General features: G+C 47.5%; 3 protein-coding genes across 7 annotated transcripts; 2 read left to right on the top strand and 1 right to left on the bottom strand.

Annotated features, from left to right (window-relative positions):
* Positions 1-34: 34 nt before the first annotated feature.
* GJA9 (gap junction protein alpha 9) lies at positions 35-14,540 on the top strand. The gene is given in 4 exon segments (XM_071453412.1): positions 35-328; positions 1,518-1,587; positions 13,690-14,325; positions 14,328-14,540. Coding segments are annotated over 2 exon segments (714 nt in total). The 5' UTR covers positions 35-328; positions 1,518-1,587; positions 13,690-13,710; the 3' UTR covers positions 14,427-14,540.
* On the bottom strand, positions 2,493-8,624 carry LOC139603022 (NF-kappa-B inhibitor delta-like). Of its 5 annotated transcripts, XM_071453410.1 has the most exons (12): positions 8,326-8,515; positions 7,536-7,624; positions 7,421-7,454; positions 7,141-7,259; positions 6,545-6,729; positions 5,960-6,065; positions 5,185-5,331; positions 4,989-5,040; positions 4,365-4,522; positions 3,882-3,995; positions 3,425-3,589; positions 2,493-2,876 (listed from the first exon to the last, which is right to left on the bottom strand). In XM_071453410.1, the coding sequence occupies exons 1-12, from the start codon at positions 8,339-8,341 to the stop codon at positions 2,817-2,819; spliced, it is 1,245 nt and encodes a 414-aa protein (XP_071309511.1). In that variant the 5' UTR covers positions 8,342-8,515; the 3' UTR covers positions 2,493-2,816. The 5 variants fall into 5 exon arrangements, with proteins under 5 accessions (XP_071309511.1, XP_071309509.1, XP_071309510.1 ...); XM_071453408.1 differs by having other exon boundaries at positions 2,493-3,589; positions 8,326-8,517; XM_071453409.1 differs by having other exon boundaries at positions 7,421-7,624; positions 8,326-8,516.
* Positions 14,541-18,169: 3,629 nt separating the features above from the next.
* MYCBP (MYC binding protein) lies at positions 18,170-23,485 on the top strand. Its single transcript, XM_071453413.1, has 5 exons — positions 18,170-18,328; positions 18,528-18,600; positions 20,294-20,342; positions 21,041-21,170; positions 23,390-23,485. The coding sequence occupies exons 1-5, from the start codon at positions 18,314-18,316 to the stop codon at positions 23,432-23,434; spliced, it is 312 nt and encodes a 103-aa protein (XP_071309514.1). The 5' UTR covers positions 18,170-18,313; the 3' UTR covers positions 23,435-23,485.
* The last annotated feature ends 1,843 nt before the right edge of the window (positions 23,486-25,328 follow it).

Here is a 25,328-nt window from a genome sequence, read left to right as displayed (position 1 = left end):
CCACGTGACGCGGCGGCGGCGCGCGCGGCCCTCGGCGCGGAGGGGGCGGGGCCACAGCGCCCGTCGGCCCCGCCCTCCCGACGCCGTGAGGGCTCCGGGAGCGGGGCAGCGGCACGGCCCGGAGTGACGGCCCCTCTGCCATAAAGGTGACTGACTGCAGGGCTAGGAGACTTGAAATATGATAATGGACACCGGTCAGAGCCGGCTTTTTAACTTAGACTGCCGTTACTCTAATCTGCCGTTAACAGCACGGTGTCAGAGCAGAACGTTCGTGTCTCTAGGATACACCTGAGGAGGGTGTTGCTCAGACGCGGGAACGGGGAGGATGGTAAATAGCTTTTACCAAAAATTTGCAATGTGTCTGGTGACATGAGATGCTGGGCCCATGGATCGGAGCAGATCTCTGTCCTTATCTCAATTAATTAAACGTATATTTTCTCCCCACTTCACATTCATGAGGGGACTGACAGACAGGCTTTGGTGGGACCCTGGCATCCGGCCAGGGCCATTCCACTACAGGAAGGGAAGGCAAGGCAAGGCAATAGAGGGGTAAACAAAGTCAAGACAATCGAAGAGAGGGATAGGCAAGGTATGGCAAGGAAGTGTTTGGCCAGACATGGAAAGAAGGTGTAGGCACGGCTTGACAAGTCAGTGAAGTTCTAGGCTCTCAGAATCTCTGCTTGTCAGAGTTACTCTGAGATACGTACAAGTCTCTTTTTCCCAGCCCGGAGTCGAATAAGGAGTCAGGATTCTTTTGTTCTCATTCTCAAGGTTATTTATTATTACTTATCTATAACATTCTTTCTCCGCCCTGCCGAGGTCTGTCTGGCAGGTCGGGTTGAGGCACCCAGACCGCCTCAGAGGCAGTGTTGTGTTTTTATATTAAAGACTATGTGTACATTATTTACAATAACTTCCCAATACTTATCACCTTTGTTAGACAGGGAGTTTCTACCTTAAACCAATCCAAAACTGCCAGCATCACCCAGAAGATGGAGGCAAGGAAGAAGAAAGAAGAAGGACAGGGTACACCCAAATTCCTCCATCTTGGGACCCCAAGCCCCCATTCTAAAAACCTCAAAAATCTATTTTTCACCTTGTGACAACCTAACTGCTATTCTGCTTAAACTCTTTTGACTTGTAATAGGTTGGTAATTGTTTTTCCATGGGTCAAAATCAAAGGCACAGGGGTGTCTTGGGCTCTGTGCCAAGGTCTCTGAGCCCCCGGGCAGGGTCTCAACTCCTCCAGGGCAGCCAGAGGAATTTCCTGGGTTCCCAATCAGCTGTCCCCATGTCCCTTCCAGGCACTGCCTGCTTGCCCAGCCCCGCGCTTCCCGCCCTGGGCTCCGTTCGAGCGCCGTTACCGGGCCCGCCCTGGGGGCCCTTGGGCGGGCACGCAGCGCCCCCTGCTGGAGCTTTGGGGGGCCGCGAGGTGGCGCTGTGCGCTCGGGAGAGAGGGCACTGCCCGTGGGGTGACGGCTTTTGGTTGAAGTTTTTATCTTTTTTATATTTTTCAGGTCCTGAACTGCATCTGTGTTACTGTGGGACACGAAATAACGCGACGCGGACACGCAGTTCTTTACAAGGGTAAAAGAGAATATTGAATTTTTGACTCCAATGTTTATAGATTCTCAAAAGTGACAGTGACACTGGACAAACCAACAGTTCATCAAATTTTTTGTTCTTCTATAAAAGCATGCAAACCAATAAGTTATTTACATAAAGTGTGTGAAAAAGTTTGTTATAAGAATGTGAATATCAGAAAGCTTAGAAAAACTTAAAAAATCAAGACAACACATCAGTGTATAACACTGGACTCCATATAGAGTGTTTGTAAGCTCAATTGGCTTTTCAGTGGTGCTGGGTGAGGTTTGAGAGTGCTAAAGAGGAGCTGTAGCTGCCTAAAATGGTTTGGGGTGATGTTGGGAGGGTTTGAAGGTGGGTTGGGGGATCTGGGATGGTCTGGCTGTGAAGGGACTCGGAAGGTGTTTGATGGTTCTGAGGAATGCTCCCCTCACCAGTTCCTCTAGAGCACCCCTAGGCACGGGGAGGGGAAACCTCAGCATTTGGGGGCACCTCTGGGAGTCACCCCAAGTGGCTCATGGTTATCACCTCCTTCCCTTTGCATTTCCCACCCTCATGGTCATCACCCTCCTTCCCTTTGCATTTCCCACCCTCATGGTTATCACCCTCCTTCCCTTTGCATTTCCCACCCTCATGGTTACCACCCTCCTTCCCTTTGCATTTCCCACCCTTTCTCCCTTGTGTTTCCTGCTCTTTTCCCCTCATGCTTCCCACCATTTACCCCCTTAACTGAAAGCCTTAAAATAGTCTCAGAGAGGTGGTTTTGATGACTTAATCCTTAAAAGAAGAGAAAAGGAGGTTTTCTCAATTTGAAGCCCTCTGTTCCAGAACCCCCTTCTTTTTCTGTGGTCACTGGGATGCACTGGGAGGGACTGAGGAGAGACTGAGGGCACTGGGAAAAAACAGACTCAGATTTTAAGAAAGTTTTTATTTAATTCCAGAATCCTCTCAGTTTTTGGGTTTCCCCTCCAATTTTGCATGCTCCACCCAAATCCCCCAATTTAGAGGAGACGCCCCTCATTAGCAGCCCCCATTAATGAGGCTGGGGGGGAGGGCAAGGGGGAGCTGGACCCCCTCTGTGCTCCTCCCCCCACCAAACCAATGTGGTTCAGACTCATTTCACAGAAATTTGGGGGCAATTTCATTGAAATCAGGAAAAGTTAACATGGGGAAATCCCCCAATATGGGGGTGTCCTCCCATCTGATACCGGGGAGACCCCGCCCCGCTGACGTCACTCGGCGGTGTGGGGGGGGCGATGGGACCCCCGGCGGCTCCTCAGGAGCAGGCGGAGCTGTGGGAGAGGGAAGGCTCAGGGAGGTCCCCAAAACACGGGGTTCTACCCCAGAATGTGGGGATGTCACCCAGTGATCCTGAGACAGGACCCCAAGGTTTGTGGGGCTTGTGAAAATGAGGGGGTAAAGCAGCAGAACTTTTGGACATAGCAGCAGGGTTTTGAGGCCAAACTGGGATTTTGGGGTTCCAGGAGAAATTCCAGGCACTTCCCCCCATCAGCAGGAAGTTTTAGGGTGCAGTGGGGTTCTGGGTGTGAAGGTGATCTGGGGTCAGATCTGGGGTGATGGGGGGTGCTGGGGATGGTGCTGGCTGTGGGGGTGATCTGGGGTCAGATCTGGGGTGATGGGGGGTGCTGAGGATGATGCCGGCTGTGGGGGTGATCTGGGGTGATGGTGCTGGCTGTGGGGGTGATCTGGGGTGATGGGGATGGTGCTGGGGATGGTGCTGGCTCTGAGGGTGATCTGGGGTGATGGTGCTGGCTGTGGGGGTGATCTGGGGATGGTGCTGGGGATGGTGCTGTCTGTGGGGGTGATCTGGGGGTCTCACCTGGTCTCCGGGGGCCCCCGGGGGCAGCAGGCTCTGGGGCAGGTCGTGCTCCAGGTTGCGGGCGCTGGGGTCGGCACCCCAGGCCAGGAGCAGCCTCACGAGGGGCTCCTGGCTGGGGGTCCCAGGTAGTGCTGCTGCCATGTGCAGGGGCGTGTTCCCGTGGGCCTGAGGGATGTGAGGGGGCTCAGGGTACCCATGAGGTACCTCAGAGACCCTTGATACCTCCAGCCCCCCCAGACTCCCCACAGACACCCCAAAGCCCCCAGTGCCCTTTTGATCCCTCTGAGCCTCCCGGAGCCCTTTCACACCCCGCAAGCCACTACAGGAACCCCAAAGAGCTCCACAGACCCCTCCAATCAGCCCCAAGAGCCCCACAGGGGTCCTCCAGTCCCAAGTGCCCCACAAGGCCCTAGAGAGAACCCAGAGCCCCCCTCAGAGCTCCCCCAGCCCCTCAAACCTTGATGTTGATGAGGCGGGGGGCCATGCCAGGCTGGCGCAGCAGCAGGTGGGCCAGGGCAAGGTTGCCTCCCCGCACGGCCATGTGCAGAGCTGTCAGGCTGCTTTTGGTGTCCTGGGGGCAAAACAGGGCTCAGGGGGGGTCCCACAGGAGCTCTCACACCCCTACAACCTCCTCAACCTCCCCAAAGGGACCCCAAGAAATCCCAGTGCCTGGGAGAACAGGTTTATCCAGCCCATGGGGACCCTGAAGGGACACACAGGTGTCTTTGGGGGGCACACAGGTGTCTTTGAGGGTCTCACACCCCTCCCCAACCCAAGGTACCCCAAAGGACCCCAAAGGCCAGGAGCTCAGGTCTGCCCAGCACACAGGGACCTTGAGGTGGGACACAGACATCTTTGAGGGGCACAGAGGTCTGTGTGGGGATCTGAGGGACACCTGGAGAGTTGTGGGGTACCTGGGAGTCTTTGGGGGGGTCTGTACCTGGCTGCTGCTGTCTGCCCCCATCTGCAGGAGCAGCTCCACACAGCGGAATCGGTCCTGGGGAGTGGGGGACCCCCCTCCAGAGCCCCCTGTGGGGCTGTGCCCTCCCTGCAGGGAGGCGTTGTGGGCCAGGACAGCGCAGTGCAGAGGGGTCTGGCCTGGAGGGAACCAAGAGGGGTTCAGGAAGGCACCTCCCCCAAACAGGGCCCCCCTGGAATTGGAATCCTCCTAGGGACCCCCTCAAAGAACAAACACACCCCCGAGACTCTCCCACCATCACCCAGGACCCCCAAACTGGAGATCCCCCATCCCCCCAAACCAGTGATGCATCCCACCAAGAGCTACCAAAAAATGGGGATCCCCAGTGTCCCCTTCAAACCAGGGACCCCCAAGCCCCTCTGTATAAGGTACCCCTCAAGTGGGACTTTCCCAAGACACTCTGAAATAGGGACTTGTCAGAGACCCCAAATCAGGGACCCCTGAGTCCCCCTTCCATTGGGGACCCACCAACTGAACTTCCCCGGTCCCACCCAAACAAGGACTCCCCAAGAATCACTCTCACCCCAAAACCAGGGGTCCACCCCAAGCCCCTCCACCACCCTTGCCCCCCTCAAATTTGCTGACCCTCAAAATTTCTGGCCTCCACGTTGACAGGAACCCCCGAGGACATCATGGCCTGGGAAGGCAAGGGGGAAGATCTGGGGTCCCCCTGGATACCAGGAACCCCACTAGGCCGGTTCCCTGGTCTCCCAGGACAACTGTGTCCCTTCTGGACCCACTTTGGGAGGGTTTTGTGGTCCCCATGGGGTCGGGGTCTCACCTGGAGGATTTGAGGGTGCCCGTAGGCTGCAGCCAGGTGCAGCGCCGTGCGGCCCCCGTGGTCAGCGGCGTCGGGATTGGCCCCCAGGACGAGCAGGTCCCGCACAATCTCCGGGGCTGCGGCTGCTGCTGCCACCAGCAGGGGAGTCTGGGGACATCAGTGCGGGGGTCAGGGACAGAATGAACAGGGGGTCGGGGGGACGTGAGTCACTCCTGGGGGGAATTAGATGTCTCGGGGGTAAAGGGGGTCTGGGGGCTCTTGCAGGGAAAAAAGGAAGGTCAGTGAGATCTAGGGGAGTCAGGGCTGGTTGGGGGGCATCCAGCACCCCTGAACCCTCAAATTATCACTCTGGTATTCTGCAACTGCTCTGCCCCCCCTTTTCATTCCTTGATCATCCCCTCATTAATGATTTGTTATTGATTGCCCCTTCATTGCCCTTTATAGTACTCTAATTACACCATCACTAATCACCCCGTTATTACCCCCCAGTATTAATTGCCCCTTTATTATCCAGCACTCCCTGTATTATTAGACTGCAACAGAACACTGTGATTAATTATCCTAGAATTAACTACCCCCCCATTATTAATTACCCCATCTTTTTACCTCCATCACCCCCTTGTTGCCCCAGTAAGACCAACTTATTACCCCTTCTTTACCAGCAATGTCCTCAACTTTCTCTTGCACTTCAAGCTTCCCCTACCCCCACAGCTTGCCCAGCTGCTCCTGCACCTTGATCTCCTCCAGATGCCCCCCAGGTGTGTCCCCCCCTCACCTTGCCCAGGTGCTCCCGCACCTCAAGTCCCCCCAGGTCCCGCAGAGCCTCGGCCGCAGCCCGGGCGAGCGCCCAGTGCCCCCCGGCACAGAGCACGTGCAGCAGCCTGGGGATGGAGCAGGGTTACAGGGGACCCCCTTGCCCCTCTACCCACCCCCCACGTTCCACCCAGAACACAGACCCCACAAAAGGACTTGGTACCCCATAGCTCCTCCCAGTGCCTCACAACTGCCCCTGGGGCCTTCCCAGCACTGCCTTGTCCCACTGATTCCCCCATTGCCTCCCTGCTGACCTCCACATTGACTCTCCTATTTACCCCACACTGATCTCACCCACAGACCCCCTTCATCCCATTGCCCCCCACTGAACACCACATTGACCCCACTCACCCCATTGCCCTCCCATTGCACTGCTGTGGGCCCCACTGACTGTCCTTCACACCAGTGACCCCCTAAACTGCCCCCCCCATTGGCGCCCCCCATTTGCTCCAATTTAGCCCATTGACCCATCATGGACCCCTGACCCCTGTACCCCGTTATGGCCCCCATACCCCCAGTGCCCTCCCATGGCCCCCCATTCACTCACGTGTCCCCCTCCTCGTCCTGCCGCAGCAGCTCGCGGGGGTCTTGGCCCCCCAGTGCAGCGCGGGCGGCTGCCAGGTCCTGGGGTTCAGGATATGGGTCTTGGATCTCCCTTCCCAGCAGAGAGGCCCCAAATTCTCCCCACGGCACTGTGGGATGGGGCCAGGCAGGGCCAGGGATGGCAGCAGCCTTGGGGGACAGCAGTCAAGGTGGAGGGGGGCTTGGTCCCAGTTACCCCTGCCCCAATGATCCCCCCCACCATTTTCCTCCCCTTGCCACCCCATTGCCCCCATCTACATCATCTCCCCCCATTGACGCCCCCATTGCCCCTCCACTGTCCCCAATCGCTTCCTTCATTCCCTCCCATTGCCTCCCTTAACCATCCCATTCCCCCATGTAACTCTGCATTGCCCAACCATTCCCCTCCCAGTTGTCTGCCCCCTTGTCCCCCCCATTTCCCTTCCTTTATCTCCCATTCCCCTCCATTCTCCCCCCACTGCCCTCTCATTTTCCCCCATTGCCCCCCATTTACCACACTGCCCCCTCTTGAACCCCCCAGTTCATTCGCCATTTCTCCCCCGTCCCCTCGAACCAGCTCACCTGAAACCCCCTGGGACCGGAGACCCTTCCCCCATGGGCCCCCCCCGGGCTGCCATGGGACACATGTGGGACCGCACAGAGGCCGGGAGTCACCGCGGGGACAACGGGCCAGGGAGCGCCTGAGGGGACACCAGGTCATGGGGGGGACATGGGGACGGACTTGGGGAGGGAGTGGGAGGGGAAGGGGGGACGTAAGGATGAGGGAAGCATGGAGAATATTTACAGTGCGCAGGGGATGTGTGGGGATCGGGGAGGAACTGGGGGGTCGCAGGTCACTCACCATCCGAGGGGCGCGGGGAGGGCAGAGCCAAAACCTGGAGGGAGAGCGAGGGGGTCAGGGAGGAGAGTGGAGGTGTCCCCGGGGGAGGTGTCACCTGGGAGAGGGGGTCACCCACCGGGGATCTCGCCCCTTCCCTGCTCTTCTGCTGCCGTAGCTCCTTCAGCAGCTGCTTCACCGTCTGGGGCGGAGCGGCGCGGGGGGGACCTGGGGGTGTGCAAGGGAGGGTTCGGGGGTCCCCGGGATGACGGGGAACCCTGAAAACTCCTAAAACCCCGCCAAGCGCCCAGGCGTCCCCTAGATCCCCGTGTCTCACCCAGACCCTCTTCGGGGGTCCCCCCCGAACTCCTGAGACCTCTCAAACCGCCGTGTCATAACCGGGCCCCCCGGGACCCCCAAAGCCCTGGGCACTCCCCCAGCGAGGCAGGAATCCCCCTGTCGTGACGTCACGGGGATTCCCATGCGTCACCGCCCGCCCCCGCCGTCCCCGCCCTCCTCCCCGGGGAACCCCCTCCTCCCCCGCGGGGAGAATCCAGCGGGGAGGCCCCGGGAGTCCCCCCGCTCCTTCAAGGCCAGTGTCCCCCCTACTCCCCCCCAGGTCTCCTGAAGGGTCGGCAGACCCTTCTTGGCTCTCTTAAAGGGCCAGTGTCCCCTAAAAGCGAGGCTTAAAGGGCCCGTGTCTCCTACAAGCAGCTCTTAAAGGGCCAGTGTCTCCCAAAAGCAGCTCTTAAAGGGCCAGTGTCCCCTAAAAGAGCCTCTTAAAAGGCCAGCGCGCTCTCCCAGGTGTTTTAAAGGGCCAGCACCCTGTTCCAGAACGTTTAAAAGGCCAGCGTCCCCTCAAAGCGGGTCTGAAAGGGCCCGCGACACCCCGCGCCCCCAAACCCCCCAACCCACTTATCCCCCCATACCTCTCTGGGGCCGCATCCCCGCGGGATCCGGGGGCAAATGGGGCCGGGGCGGACGCGGGGACCGTTTTGGGGGGACTTGGGCGAGGAAACCCCGCCCCGGAGGGAAACGCCACCAAAACGCCAACGCTGTCACTGTTGCGACGGGTGACAAAGCGGGGGGGCGGAGCTTCGGGGGGGCCCAGGGGACACAGAGGATGGGTGAAGGTGGCGGAGTCACCCCGGGGCCGGGGTCCTCTGAGGGGCTGTTGGGATGGGTCACAGCTCCGGGGTTGTTCCCTTTTGGCGTCATCAGCAGCGATTTGGGGCGACAGTCTAGGGTCCCTCTCAGCCCCCATCATTTTGTGTGGGTCTTTGCCCCACTTGGGGGACTCTCTTCCCCATTCTAGGAGGGGGCTCTGGCTCCCCAACCCCAGAAGATCACGAGACCCACGAAGACCATGAAGACTGTGGAGACACCAGGGCTGGTGCCTTTACTGGGGGAGGGACCAGGGCTGTCCCCCCAGGCACAATTTGCAGGATGTCACTGCTCCCCTCCATACCCCCCACTTGGGGGGTGTGGGGTCTGTCTTACCCATTTGGGGGCATCTCTGCCCCATTTGAGGGAGGCTTCTGACCCATTTGGGGGTGGCATTTAGGATGGGGGGGCTCAGCCTGATTTTGGTGGGAGCCTCTGACACATGGGACCCCCAACTCCAGGAAACCATGGGACCCACTGAGACCATGAAGACTCCTGAGGCCACCAAGGCTGGTGGATTGGTTTTTGGGGATGTCACACAGCAGGGAGGTTCCCTCCAGGTTCCTGACTGGGGGGGGGTGTGTCACAAGTGTTCTTTCTACTACACAGGTCCTGAAGCCTTACTCAGACAGGCAGCTCCATTCTCTAAATGCCAGAACACACCTGCCCAAAGAGCTGGAACAGCTGGAGGAACAGCAAAGCACCCTGACCAAAGGCTGTGGTTTATACACCCCAGTCTCAGTGGCTGCACATTTGCTGCCCCAGCCCATCCCTTCCTGCAGCCTCTCTTAATCCTTGGCTCCCTTGTACCTCCTGAGTACAACTGCAGCTCCCAGGTAATCCCATCTCCCTTCCTCTGGCCCCAACACAGACACTGACCCTGAGCCCAGCAGATGGATACAGAACAGGCAGGAAAGAAGAAAAAAAATAGAGAGAGGAAGCCTTATAAAGTACACATGGAAACTTGAAAATACAAAGAGAAGCAAGGTCAGGAGAGAACTAAAAGCAGGCACAGAAAGCTACAGTACCAGTGTATGTGTATAAATAAAATTTTACAGACAATTGATTAAGAGAGGAAAATAGCAAGCTATATAAAAGTGTACAGAAAATACAAATGTTTAAAGTTAAGGAACTAAGAGAGGAATGAATTAAAAACTATCAAGAGTGAACTAAGATAAAGACAGAAACTGTGAAAAAAACCCTTACACTTTCTGATATAGGCCAGGGCACCTTCAGAAATTTTGCTTGTGAAAGTGAAAATATAAATGTGCACCTACTGATTTGCATATGTATCTTAGCAATAAAGAGGGAATCTATAACATACCTACTGATTTGCATATGTATCTTAGCAATAAAAACTGAATCTCTAAGGCAGCACAGAAAATGCACTAATTTGGAGAGTACGTGCTTCAGTCTTCATGTGGTGATCTCTGGTCTGCCTTCAAACCCAGTACTGCTGAATCTGGTGATCCTAAAGACAACACTGAGTAGTTCAGTTGTCCAAATTTCTCATTGTTGCAGTTTATAATTTGTGGTCCTCTTTCACTACTGAAAGAAAACTGTGAGAGTGAGTTCATGTTAGCCTGAAAACGTGTAGGACACATCACTGATGTTTGTGCCTCTGCTCATCCAGCTGTCCATTGTGGGTCAGACAGACAACAGGAGAAAATAAAAATCAATTGTACACATAAAGTGCACATTATTGATGTAGAGAAATGAAAAGGCCTTGATCTTCAGAGACTATTTCCATGATTGGAGGGTTACTGTGACGTTTGACCCTAAGCTAAGAAAAATCAATGCAGTTATAAAAATTTAGAGAATGTTTTGCAGTGAATAAAAAGCCAGTGAGGTAGCTTCTAGACCTGGAAGAATAATTATTAGCCTCTCCATACAACATTAAATTACTAATTTCTGAATGTTGTCATAAACAGTTTATGTAAATAGTCAGAGTTGCAAGCTGTCTGAACTAAGGTAAAAAGCAGCATCAACACTATAAAATTATTGTTGGCACTTGAATTTATTTTCCCTTGTGAGTTGTCAAGTTGTCATTTAACTGTAGTAGCATTTTAAAAGAGATAATGCATCCTGGAACACTGTGGATTGTTACATGTTTTTCTTTTAATATTTAGGTTTTACAGAGCAACTAAATCTCCAGCCATGGCAGCTCAGTCTCACCAAACACTTCAGGTTTTCAAACAAATCTTCATCATCCCTGCACGAGCTGGCAGGTTGTGTGTGTGTGTCTGTGCACCACTTCAGCAGAGTTAGAGGGTTTTATTAATAATAGACAATATTTAGAGACCTACTTTGGGTACTCAAGAGAAGACACATGTTTCAAATCCTGCTTTAAGTACTTCACAGAGATGGCTGGCTGGAGACTGCTGGCTTGCCACAATGATTGAGTACTTTCAGGCAAGCTGTCAAGTGTGAAATTGGACGTGACCTATTGACTGATCTTCAGCACCAAATTAAAAGATAATGATTAGCTTTTTAGAGTTCTCAGCAGAGGAAGCTTGTTCATCCTTTACAGGACATTTGAATAGAACTACACTTTTGCAGAGTGCTGATGAGGATCACCTAAAAGAACATTATAGTGCTGGATATGCATTGGTCCTAGCAGTGGACATGCACATTAATACCAGGCATGCCTAATGAGGCTGTGCCCTTGGCACTGCACTGCTAATGCTGACTCCAGAAAACAGTTTTGTACACAAAATAGACATATTTATTTCTTTTTTCTCCTTTTGTAAAATAAGGTATTTTTCCCTCCCCCCTGCCCAACATTTCTTAATGTTTAGAGTGTTTGAAAGGGTTTTCCCAGCTTACCATCAGTACCCAAAATGTTCTTTGAGACCAGACAGTTTGTGGCTCTTTTATAACAGAAAATAGTTCAGCCTGTTCTCCCAGTTTTTCCTGCTGAGGTAATGCAGATGAGTGGCTTAAGGTCTAGATTAAAGATGGAACTTGTGTCACCTGGTCAGCTTTTATAGGCTGTGTGTAAGGATCACTATCAAGAAGAATGACATCTTTAGTATGTCTGACATTGAAGACAGGAATTATAATGATTTGCTCCCATAAAGAAATACTGAATGGTATGGATGGGAAAATAGAGTAAAACCATTGTCAAGTTCAGGAGCCTTTTAAAGATGTCAGCATGACAAGTATTATGGTCTCAGGAGGATAAATGAGAAGTGCAGAATCACAGAATACAGGAGATGCTGCCTGGGAGCAGGGAGTGAGTCTGGAGTGGCCAAAAGTGCATCCACTGATGTTTTAATGTCAGGGTTGTGCTGCTTAGCTAGAGCAGGAGAAGAGACTGCAGGGATTTACAATGAGAGTGTTTGGGAAGATTTACCTTCTTCTGCACAGGCAAGCTGCATGTCTGCTGCTGGTGAGATATGTAAACTGAAACATGGTCTGAAAGTTCTGGTTTATTCTGTGTTATTTATATGAGGCTGAGAATGTTCCTAAAGCTTAAAGGTGCTATTGAGGCAAGAGAGAAGATAATCTCAACTTAAAGCTGCAGAATTTTTATTTCTAGCTTTTTAAAAGTGAGAATATTTACTGTTCATAGTTAAATTATGCTTGGAGCGTTTGTAGATTGAACAAGAGATCGATTTTCTCCTCCCTTCAGCCCCAGCAAATATAAATTCCATGTGCAAAGCTCACACTCTATTTGCTACTGTAGCAAAAGAAACTGCTTATAATGTGTCAATTTACTCACACAGATGGAAGATGGCAGGGGTTGTAATTTGTTATTGGACGTGGCAGTTTTACATATTTTTGTAAAGAAAGGTATGTTTTAATTTTAATTTACCATTTATTTTTAATTTGTTTCTCTTTAAATGTTTAACTTGCCTATTTGTCTACTGATTTGCAAAAGTATTTTCATGTTTAGAAGGCTTAACATAAAGATTCCTCTATGGATATCAATATTGCAACCATAACATTCCAGTTTTTGTTGACTTGTTAGCACTCCTGTTTTATAGGGTGAAGATGAATCCCATTTGAAGAGAAAATGCTATGCTAGAGCACTTTTATCCTAAAAACCAGCAAAGTAAGATACTATTCTATTGAATTGTGCTGTACATACAATGAAAAGGTGTTTAGCTACAAGTGTTTAGCTTGTCCCCACACATATGAAAAATTGTGTTACAATTGTATATGTACACAATAACATAAATATTGAAAAGGAATTTAAAATTTTGACCACAATGTAGTATTCTGTTAATGGAGAAACAAACATATGAAAGAAAGGTGAGAGGTACAATTATACACATATGTTACCAGTTTATTCAGATGACAGCCATTTAGGAAGATGCTGGTAAAGAATTGTTGTGGAAATAATTTATTTTTAAAGAGTTGTGGCCAAAACTAGTAATGCTTGGCAGTTAGGCACTCTAGTCACTATTTCAAATGCAGGTATCATTGGTCAGAGGAAGTGAACCAATTACAGCAATTCTATTTATTTATTGTTGACATCCATAAACAAAAAGCAAATGTCTGCACAAAATGATATCCTTGAACATGTCTTTTTAATTAATATTGACATTTCCATGAGATGATTTATTCTCTCTTGAGCTCCTTTCTATAACCAATTTTCTCTCTGAAACAGTAATTGGACTGCCATAATTACAGCTGTGACATGGGGCTTGGAACATCCAAAAATGAGGACAAGCAAATATTCCTGTACCTGGATAAGTGACCTAAATATAAATGTACATTGTTATTGGATGATGTTCAAATGGATCACATAATGCTCTTTTAATCCTGCTACAGGTCAGGCACTCAAGTTTCTACTGATCTGATGCAGACTGAGGGTGTTTAATATCTTGTAGTGATGTGCTTATCAGGATGTTAATTATAAATAATAATAATAATAATAATAATAATAATAATAATAATAATAATAATAATAATAATAATAAAGCAGGCACAGGCAGATGATGCAGTTCTCCTTCTCCTAGGTGAAAGAAAATAATACCTAATTATCAATGAGCAGTTGGTCATGTTCCCATGGTTACAATGTGAGATATAATAGTTTTCCCAGTGTTGTTTTTTTCATTACATATTAAGGAAGGAATGCAACTTTTACAATGTTTGATACTTGTTTCTCTCATGCATTTTAGTGTTAATATGGCAGAATAACCATGGGAGACTGGAATTTCCTTGGAGGCATTTTAGAGGAGGTCCACATTCATTCCACTATTATTGGAAAGATTTGGCTAACAATCCTCTTCATATTTCGAATGCTTGTCCTTGGAGTGGCAACCGAGGATGTTTGGAATGATGAACAATCAGAATTTATATGCAATACTGAGCAGCCTGGTTGCAGAAATGTGTGCTATGATGAGGCCTTTCCCATCTCTCTCATAAGATACTGGGTCTTGCAAGTTATTTTTGTCTCTTCCCCTTCCTTGGTGTATATGGGTCATGCCTTGTACAGACTAAGAGCCTTGGAAAAAGAAAGGCAAAAAAAGAAAGCTCAGGTAAGGGTGGAACTTGAAAGCACTGAATTAGAAATGACTGAAAACCGTAAAAGACTGGAGAGAGAGCTGCGGCAGCTGGACCAAAGAAAGCTGAACAAAGCACCCCTGAGAGGCTCTTTGCTCTGCACTTATGTCATACATATTTTCACAAGATCTGCAGTGGAAGTTGGCTTCATGATTGGGCAGTATCTCCTTTATGGTTTTCACTTAGATCCCCTTTATAAATGTCAGAGAGACCCGTGTCCAAACACAGTTGACTGCTTTGTATCTAGACCAACAGAAAAGACAGTGTTTATTTTATTTATGCAATCCATAGCAACTGTATCATTGCTTTTAAATATTCTAGAAATTATCCACTTAGGATTCCGAAAAATTAAAATGGGACTCTGTGAGCAGAATAGAACCAAAGACGACTCTGAGAATTTCTACATAAACAAATCTAAGAAATACTCTGTGATACCACACTCTTCTTTGGGAATGCCCACCACCCCTCAGAAAACACTGCCTTGTGCTCTTAGCAGTTACACCTTTCTGATGGAAAAGCAAACTGACACTATGCTCTACCCAGTTTTAAATTCTCCTGTGTTTCAGTCTGTGCCAAATAACCGTACAGAGAGCAGCAGCAATTACACCCATTGTAATCAGGAAAAGAAATCTCCAAAGAAGAGGCCAGCTACAAATGCTTTGGACAATCAGACTCAAAATGCTAGCACAAATAAGAACGAGGGCTTCCTTGGTGAGCTTTGGACTGAGACACATAATGCACAAGAAGAGACTGAAAAGAAACATTTGCTTGTTGATACTCAGAATGCAGATCCTGCTGCAAACAGGTACTGGAGAAGCTTTGCTGAGATGCCATCTCAAACTTCACTGCAGCCTGGGACAACTTTTCCTGGTACCAGTGACAGAGGACAGGCAGTGCTTGAGGGCACAGGAGCACCAACAATTTCTCTTCCAAAGAACAGTGACAGAAGACAAAGCAGTTTCAGTGCAAACAAAGCCCAAATTCCTTACAACGCTGATGGAAGAAATTCCAGCCGAGCAGACACTTCTGATTCTGTGGGGGTGGTGAGCTCAGAATCGACACAAAGCAGAAACTGGAACAGTCCTAAGCTTCTCTCTCTGTCTAGGCAACAGTCACTGTCAAGTAATGCCAGCAGCAGGCGTGCCCCCACTGATCTTCAAATATAACAGGGGTGAACTCATCAGCTGCACTGAACACTGCTGGGATAATCCCTGAACACTGACACAGCCCAGACCTGTGTAAGTGTAGCTAAATAATTCAACTTTAACCAGCTCTTCACATAGGTAGAAAATTTGTGTAACTCTTTGAATAGTAGCTAAGTAATTTTAAGCAGTCTCTTTACTTCCTTTGTAATGAAATTGTGGCATAGACTCAGTGTATAAACTTCTACACTCCAGCTAAAAAGGAAAAAATACATCCTCCTAATCCACATATTAGGAAAAAGGCATAAAATGACAGCTGATACTATTTGAACTGAATAAAAGCAGAAGACAAAGTTTGCAGTCTAATGATATTTTTTACAAAGACCAGTAAATCAAATTAGGCTAAGGATGCTCTCAGAAGAATGTATTGGTAAACATGGCTCTGCCTAATCAGTCTGAGAATTAAAACAGACACTTGGTGGCTGACCAAAAGCAGAATGGTAAACTTATTCCACTGTTCAAACTTGTAAATACAAAGAGAAAAAGCATTTACAAAACAGATAATGAATTCTTTGGCTCCATGGTACACTTTCTTTTCAGTGTTATCACCACTGACTTCCTCAGCAGAAAAATCAAAGTGTATTTCTCATAGCATACGATCAGAATTCAATACACCACTGATTTTTTTAAAACATCATGAATTACAGACATGTTGTGAGCTTTATTTTTAATAATTTTCATAGCACTAATAAGATAGCAAAATCAGAAAACAAGTTACTGAAATTTACTAATCAGACATTTTAAATTTCACAAACCAGAAAGCTTACTATGGAAAACAGAAAAAAAATCAAAACCCAAAGCCAAAAAATGAGAACCAAAAAAAGTAAATATGGTAGTACCTTCCTGATTTCAGTCACAATGTCAAAAGACATATAAAGGTTTATCAAACAATAAAACTACTCCTTTTCTGTTTGTCTGTCCCCTGAATTCTGATAAACTTTCAAATCAAATAAAGCTTCTACCTGTTTAGGAGGAGAATTTGTGTTTATGCTTTTTATAGGAATTACAAAACATTGGGACATTTATCCACTTGCTGTTCAGGTCCACATGGTGTAAAGGAAGTTCCATGAAACATCTTGAAATAATAAAGGAGGCAAAGATGAACAAAACACTATGGTACATTTGTAATCAAGCTTTCTATGTGTGAAATACATTGATTTGAGTTGCATAGCTCTGAAACACTGTAAATACTCGGTGAGGTGGCCCCACCTGGAATGCATGAGTATTTGTGGGTGTATTTTTTATTAGCAGATTTGACATACTGTTCATGTACTGAAAAAAATGATTTGTGAGATACAGGATAATGATGTTACAGCATGATTAAAGTCTTAAAGGGCACTGTCATTATGCTTAACAGACAGCCATGTTTCAGATTGACTGAACACTGTACAATACTGGCAGAAAAGGAGCCAGAAAACCTAAAAGGCTTTTTTTGCTTGTAGCAGCAACATTAATTTGGTGCCATCGACGTAAGAAATACACACTGGGATTATTTAAACTATTCCCTGTAGATTTCTCTCCAGCAAGTATCCTTTTCACTTCTATCTGTATACATAAATACAGCCCTACGTAATTGTGTTTACACTGTAAAATTTAAGGTTTTGTAATATACTGGAATGTACATTACTGTATAATGTGACTTAGGCAAGTTAATGCTGCTGCTGTGGCTTTGATTCTTGCATTTCTTGATGCATAAATTCTGTGGGCAATAACTGCTAATGCTTGTTTTGCATTTAATCTCTCCATAATAAAAAGCCTTGTATTTAATGCACTCTGTTCCTGCTGTCTAAATAATACAAAGTCAGCATTTAGATGTTCACATATGGGATATGACATTTGTATTTTTATTGTTCAAGACAAGTTAAAAAACAATTTTTCTGCTGCCGTGAGAGGAATTTTATGAACTTTTAAAATGTCTGGACAGGAGTTAAACATTCTGTTTCATCACAGCACTTTGTCAAAGGAAGAGTAACTACCGAAAAATAAAAACATTGCGGAGGAGCATGGAGAAAAAGTGTAAAAACTCCCTAACATCATATGTGCAAGATCATTTGGTTGGTCTTTTTTAATTATTATTATTTCATTTCTACAATAAATAGATTGTAGACCGCGTTTCAGAAAAATAAACAGGTATAACTGCCTTTTTTTTTTTTTACAGGCTAAGGCAAAAGACTTTCGACGTGAAGATTTCAGAGCCTCTTGGGTAGGCACCTCTGCAGCTGTGCTTGCTGCAACTTTCTCCTGGGATTTCAGTCAGCTGCAGCTACTGAAATGTATTAATCAGAATTAATTTGAATTTCTAAAACCACAAACCAGAGTGCTTACATTGGAAAACAGAAAAACTCCAGTGACCCTCAGGACAGCTCGGAGCCGCTCGGGCCCGGTCACGGCCGGACGATCGCCGCTGCCACCGCTCGCAGCTCCGGGGCCGCGTGTGGCGGGGTCCCGGCCAGCGGGCGGCACAGCCCCGGAGGCTGCTGAGCTGAGCCCCGGAACCGTCCCCGGCCAGGAGAGCAGGGCAGAGCGGGACGGGGGCCAGAGCCGCGCAAGAAAGGGGGCACAGCGCCGGCCTCGGCTTCCCCTTGGGCGGCGAGCGGGCCGGCGAGGCCGCTCTGAGGGGAACGAGGCGGCCCCGAACAGGGGGCGAGGCCGCCCCGAGGGGGAGCGAGGCTGTCCTGAGGGGAACGAGGCGGTCCCGAAAGGGGGCGAGGCCGCCTCGAGGGGAACGAGGCCGCCCCGAAGGGAACGAGGCCGCTCCGAGGGGGAGCGAGGCCGCCCCGAGGGGAGCGAGGCCGCCCCGCAAGGGGGCGAGGCCGGTCCGAGGGGGAGCGAGGCTGTCCTGAGGGGAGCGAGGCGGTCCCGAAAAGGGGCGAGGCCGCCCCGCAAGGGGAGCGAGGGCGGCGCGCGGGGCCCGGCGCGCGGGGCGCGGTCCCGGCCGTTGCCGCGGCGCCGTCGCTGTGGTAACCGCGGAGAAGCGCTCGCGCCGTTAAAGCGCAGGGCGCAGGCGCGCGGCCGGGGCAGGCGCCGTGCGGGTCAGATGGCGCACCACAAGGTAGGGGGGAGCGCGCCGGCGTGGGCGCGGTGCCGCTCTCCGTGCCGGCTGCGCGGAGCGGCGGGCCGCCGACCGACACCGGCTCGGCCCTTCGTGCCGCCTCCGCGGCGGAGAGCGGGACCGGCCTGTGCCAAAGGGCCGCCTCCGCAGTCGAGGCGGGGCGCGCTGCCGATCTGACCGTGTGGGCGTCCTCCCTCAGGCCGCGGACTCCAAGCGGGAGCAGTTCCGCCAGTACTTGGAGAAGTCGGGAGTGCTGGACATGTTCACCAAGGGTAAGTGTCCGGCTCGCGTCGTGCCGCCCCGGGGGCCGGCGGGCGCTCCTCGGGGGCGTTGCGGGCGGGTGCGGTTCCTCTCACGGTGTCCCGCGGAGCAGCTGCCGCCCCGCACGGCAGTGCCGCGGCCGTCCCTCGGGCTGCCTTGCCGCTCTCCATCGGCTTCCCGCCTCGCCTCGCCGATCGCTTTTTCTCCTCAGTCCGGCGAGGCGGCCGGCAGAAGAACTCGCCTGGAAAACTTGGTGCGGCGTGGCCTGGAAATGGAGCCCGAGGTGCGCGGCGGGGCGGAGCACGGCGGGAGAGGGCAGCGGGCCGCGGGAAAGGCGCCCCGGGAGCCGCAGAGCGCTCCCGTCCCGCTCCTCACCCACCGTGCGGGGGGCAGTGCTGGAGGTGCGTGCAGAACGGCGAGGCGGGCGGGTCCCTTCCCATCGCGGGGTGTGATGGAGACATCTCCGGCCAAAGTGCTACTTTCAATGCCTGCTTTTGGTTGGTTAGTTTATTTTCTTTCAATGGGTGCTTTTCGTGAAGTTCTTCTCCGGAGGAAGTCAGTGCTTGCGATGAAATAACAGCAAATGTTGTCTTAAAAAAAAACTTTGTTTCATACCCTTTATTGGATGGAACTTAGTTTCATTCATTCTAGAAAAAACCACTAAGTTCTGGATTAATGACTCTCCACATCAAACAGGGGGATATGATGATGCTAAACTTGACACCTGTGACTTGGTATCTTCGAAATCCTTCTAAAATCTTTTTGAGAACCTTCCAATAGTACGTGGCAAAAATGTGTTAATATTGAAAAAAAATACTATTCTGCTAATATTGAAAAGATGCTGTTTAAAGAGGGAGCAGCAGATCTAGGATGTCAAGCCAATAGCTGCTGCACTAAGACTCTTGGCCTGGTGTGTGAGTACCATTTGATTTTTCAATCGCACTACCATCCTATGGGATGGCAAAACAAGTCTCCCAAGCAGCCTCATTTTGCTTTTAACTTAGGAGGTGCTTAGGAGGTGCTGAGCTGCAAACCAGTTTGGCTGTGTAGTGCAGACATCTGAAACTGGCACGTGGCCCCTGTGGGGAGCAGGGAGTGGTTGTTTTTGGGAACTTCCTGGGTATTCATGTGACAGTCTCCTATTATGTTGCTGTGTGTGTGGCTATTTTTATTAAAATTGTCGGGTTATTGCTGCTTTTGTCTGGCGGTTTTGGCCATTAGAGCCCCCATCCGTAAAGATTCTCAGCGCCAGCCATTTAGTAGCTATTTAGTTTTGTAACTGGATGCTCAATGGGTGTTTGCTGTTCTGCTGGAAGTTACAAAACTGCCGATGTCTTGTGGTATAAAGATGTAGCTTAAGTAGAAGTTTTATGAACGCTATAGTTAGGATTTCAGGCTTACTGGCGAAAGCTAGTACTAGGGTGCATGTGGCATATGTAAAATTTTTCAGGATGTTTTGTGTTCTGTGCTAGAATAGCCAAAGACTCTGTGGGGTTAGGGATCAAGAAAACTCTTGAGCTGTTACCAGCTGGAATGCTCTGTCCCCTCTGATACAGCGGACCTGTTGCTTATGCCATAGTGTACAGGTGAAAATCTTGTTAAATGGAAAAATGCAACATGTATGCTTTCTGACGGCTGGTATGTGTTTGAAAAACTTGGAGCTGCATGAACTTCTTGCAATTGTTGAATATTTTCTATTTGCAGTGTTGGTAGCCTTATATGAAGAGCCAGAGAAACCAGATAGTGCACTGGAGTATCCTTTTTCTTGCTGTGACTTATTTATTGAGACTTCATGCACAGTACTGCTCCTGACTCATGGGTGAACTGCATAGGCTCTTTTTGAAGCCTTGCATTGGGAATGTGACTTTTATCAATGCATTTTCCCTAATAATTGCATTTTCACAAGCTAACAGTCTGACAGATGCAGGAGAGCTGGGTATTTCAGTGTGCCAGCAGTTATGGAGCTAAGTTAGAGCCATTTCAGTGTTGGAGACCTGCAGCATTAGCTTGGAGTACCTGCAGTGGCAATGGGTTCTGAAGTTTGCTTCTTCACACTTCCTTTTTCTGTTGTTTTTTTTTGTTTGTTTGTTTTTAAATACATGAAGAAAGGGGGAACTAGAATATTTGTTTTCCTGCTGTTTTTAAACAGCCTCCATTTTTGGGTATGGCTTCTTTTTTTTGTTATTTTAATTCTTCAAAACATCTGCCATTAAGAAAAGAAAAGAAGGGTGCAGTAACACATAAGGATTTGTACTGATATCTTGTTTTTGTTTGTTTTTAAGGAATATGAATTTGAAAAGCTCTCTTATTTTGGTAACTTTTTTCCTGTAGTAATCTCAGTGGTTTACCTCAATTTTGACCATTTATACTGCAGTGTTAACTTCAACACGAGGGGGTTTAATCTAAAATGTAGACATACAACTGAAGAAATACTTAACATCTAAATATCAGTTTTCTGAAGCATCATCTGGGAGCTTCAGCTCCTGAGAATCCGGAAATAGAAGCACTTCGCTTGGAAGTGGCAGAGATGAAAGAAAAATATGAAGCTGTGCTGGAAGAAAATAAAAAACTGAAAACCAAGGTAAAAGTCTACTTGGTGTTACTCTATAGTTCCATCTTATACAACAAGAAAAATATTTTAATTATAATAGAGCTAACTTTCTTCCATTAGAGTAACTGATAGATGTTGTTGTATTGTTTAGCCTCATGACTGAGAAATGCTGATAGAATTCATTGTAGTAAAGATTATTATTTTTTATGGAACACTTATTATGGTATATAACATAAGATATTGCTAAACTAGGGATTTTATTTATTTAGAGGAAGTGTATTATCATGTCCAATACGTTGTATTGAGTCTTGTCTGGATGTGTTTAAGTTATCTGATATTTTGTAGATCATGCTTTCAGGACAGTTTTGAAAAACAAGTATCCATTATAAAGCTTTTTAAAAGGCAGATTGAAGGAGGAATATTTTGTATTACTTTGTGTCACTTGGCACAGACTTCCACATGGCAGGGTCTTACACAGGCACTTAGATCCGTGTGGAACAACAATTTGTGCTTTTTACTTCAAGTGACCTTGGTATTTATCTGAAACAACAATGAATCTGAAGTGCTAGCTAGGGCAGGGCCGTTCTTTAATGGGTCTGCAGGCTGTCTGAGAGAGCTCTGAGCTGTGAACAGCTCTCTAACAACACTGAGGAAGGAAACCTGTGAGATACTTAATATGCCATGGCTTATGAGCCACTGCAGATTGAAAGAGGATAGTGATTGTCACATGTGAATACCCCTGAGTTTTAGTGGGAGACAACCCCCTCACTGTAGTTCTGTGAGAAAGGATTCTTTGTATTTCTTGTCCAGAGTGCCATCCTGCTGTCCTTGTAATTCTCCTTCTTCCCTATTACCCATTATGAACCCTCAGCCACATTTGTTGTTTCTTACTAGGAAATATGGCAAAGAACACAATTTTAGACAGAGTAGCAGTAGACCAGCCACTTGTTTTAGCAGACTTAAAAATGCAGCTGATAATAAATGGACAGATAAGAGCAGAGTAATCTGGGTCTTTGTTTAAAGAAGTCTTTTCAAGAAGTCAAAACTTGTTGCAGGAAAGTAACCCTTTGGAATCGTGGTTCATTGGTGCTTTCCTGTTCATTCTTTAAATAATAACTCCTTCTTTACATATTTCCCAGTATTAGTGTGTTTTGTTTTTTCCTGTTCTTTCCTCTACAATGTAATGCCCATCATTCTGACATACTGTAGAAGTTCTCACAGCAGGGAGAGCACTACCATTCTCTTGTAGCATCCTCTAACATAAAATACCTGTCTTTAACTGTGATTTTATTGGTAACTACTGTTGCATTCATCACACGAATGTCAGATATTCATGTGTCTTGGAGGAGGACAGGAAATCAACAGTTAGGTCCTTGGTAGAAAAGAAAACTGACTTTGGGTTGTGTATAATCATTTGTTGTAGTAAAATCTACAACAATAAAAAAATAAAATTTTAGTGGTTCTTGTTAGCAGTAGCGTGATTGCTGCAATTTACTGTTGCTGGTAGGAAGGAACATATGTACATATTTTTTATTATTAATTTTTATTTATGCTTTTAAATTTTATTTATATGTACTTTGTTTAATTTTAACCCACTCTGAAGTTTGCAGAGGGGAGGAATCTTAATTGAATAAACTGAACCAGCATATTTCAGAGAGATGCCCATAATTCTTGAACTGTTTTTGAAGCTTGAACTAATCTTTAAAGCCACTGAGGTCAAGTGAACAACTTTGTATCTTTCTTTGGTAGTAACTTTACAAGCAAAGGTCATATTTCAGTGTGGAGCTGCCCAGGCTATGCTCTCCAGAAAGCATAATGGCAGCTAGAATGATTACAAGAAATGTCAGCTTGGATACTATTGCAGTGAGAATGACTGTTTGTTTCATTGAATCGTGTTTCTGTGGAAGCTTGTAGTACCCCAGCCGTGATCAATTGCTATGTAAGATGAGAGTGCTTAAAGACTGCTAAATTAGAAACAGGGAAAAGTTGAGGGCAAGACAAATGTGCTTGAAAGTGCATTTAAAAATGCACCTTGTAATGGCTGCATGGTTATACAGTGTGAGAAATGGATGTTTTGGGGAAGGGTTACTTTATTGCCTGGCTTGAAAATGCACTTGCATAAGGATGAGTGAGTTAAAATGTACAAAGTAAATGGAACAAGTCCAGACCATACATTTTCCTTCACCTCTTAATATAGAGTGTTACATGAAATATTGCAACTAACTAAATTCCTTTCTTTAAATCCACAGCTGGCTCAGTATGAACCACCTCAAGAGGAGAAGCATGGTGAATAACAGTAGTTTTTTTCTTTATTGCCTTGACTTAATAAAGGGCTTCCTGAGAAATGCTGTCTTGTGTGTGAACTCTGCATTGTCTACTTTGTTACTTCATCATCTTAGAGAAAGAATTCATTACCATGAGCATGCTGATGCCTTGGCAACTGCTGAGTTAAGCATGCTGGCCAACGTTCTTGCTTTCTGTGTTTAAGAAAAGATGACAATTATGATTAACTTTTAGATAACTGTGCTTGACTCTTCTGAAATGCAAACTAGTTATTAATAAAAAAACCCCTAAAATTAAAAGAGTGATAATATTTTAAAGAGGTACATTTGTTTCCTGCCCTAAAATTAAGTACTTTAAAGACAGCTGATGACAGCAAAAATAAAGGAAGGGGGACATGAAATGCAGTAGTTGTCTTATGTATTAGATTTATTGGCTGTTAGTCTGCAAAAACCTATCCTAAAAATGAGGAAGTTAAACTATCATGAAAATGTGGTAGGATGGATCAGAACTTTTGTTAGTCATTGTAATCAAGGGCTAGTGAATGCAATAATTGCTTGCCTTAATATTGTCTCTATTGACCTAAATAGACCAGAAGAGAGGTAAAATGAGGGGGAAATACTGTTTTATGTCTGTAAAGCATTAATTAGGGAAAAAAACTGCCCTGAACCAACAAACCAAAGCCAATCAAGAAAGGCAAAAAAGAATAATTTCCCAAACCTCAGGAACTAAGGACAGAAGAAAGTTCCCTTGAATGTAAGCTAGAACATTGGGCATTAAGTTGCACCAGGTGGGAGCAGGGAGAGGGTGATGCTGTGGGAAAGGTGCTGGTGTTTCTGAGTACCGTGCCATGTCCTGCTAAAGAAGCAGCAAGGCAGGTAAAGGTGTTGGCCAGGCCATCCCAGGGCATGGACGACTGACTCGAGCTGTTGGTGCCTGGCAAGTAAACCCAACTTAGAGTTTTCATAACTGTATTTGCTTCCCTCTGAAAGCACAATCCTAACCTTAAATTAGGATGGTGATGAAATAACAAAGATTTGGTAAAACTTCATCTCAGTGCCTGCTTGATAAACGGCTGCTAGAAGAAAATGAATGCCTGTTGAATGAAGACTGTTGCTTTGCAAGGTAACGTTTTCTTATGTGGCCGCTTTGGGGAAAGCTCCCCTGCCGAAACCAGTGCCCCTGATTTATTAAAAATATGGATATTGATGTAGTAGTGATATCCATCTGTGACGGACAAAGACTCTAACAGTTTAAAGTTAGAAAGTGAATGTTTATTGTGGGATAGCTCCCCAAGACACACCAAATTTACAGCTGATTACAGAGTCCTTTAATCCATACATGTATTGAATACCCAAAATACAAATGCATATTCATAACTTTGGTACATCCCATTCCCCACTTCATATTGTAATTAGTTCAAAAACTATTAAGCCTGCGTAGTTTGTTCCTTGAAATGGGTCGGTGGTCCCTTGCATGGGGAGGGGTCCCAAAATGAGGAAATAAATGAAGTCTTCCTCGTTCTGACCTTTCTACCTTTTCAATGCAAACATGACAAATGAACCCTTGGTAGAACTCCCATTCCCATCTTCAATTGGTTTCAGAACAGAGGAGTCCTACAATTGTCTTATGTTCCTAAAAGCTATTTATCAGTTTCTATATTCTTCATTATAAACCCAGCTACCCAAACATTGTGCTGACAAGCAATCAATTACTAGTTAACTACCAACTCTTAACTTCATAGAGGCCTACCCATTTATTTGGATTAACTCCAATAAAGCTTATTTCTAACTAAAACGCCAGCTCCTCTAAAATCCCTAAATCCTTTAAAGTTTATGTCTCACCTCCGCTCCGCCCGGCCGCACCGAGCGCTGCCTGGTGCCTCCGCTTCGCCCGGCTATACCGAGC

Source organism: Agelaius tricolor, unplaced genomic scaffold (genome assembly GCF_023055355.1).
Source record: "Agelaius tricolor isolate 1412-34295 unplaced genomic scaffold, bAgeTri1.0.p SCAF_36, whole genome shotgun sequence".
NCBI lineage: Eukaryota > Metazoa > Chordata > Aves > Passeriformes > Icteridae > Agelaius > Agelaius tricolor.
The sequence above is the reverse complement of the archived record's forward strand: the minus strand, read 5'-3'. Positions and strand labels throughout refer to the sequence as shown.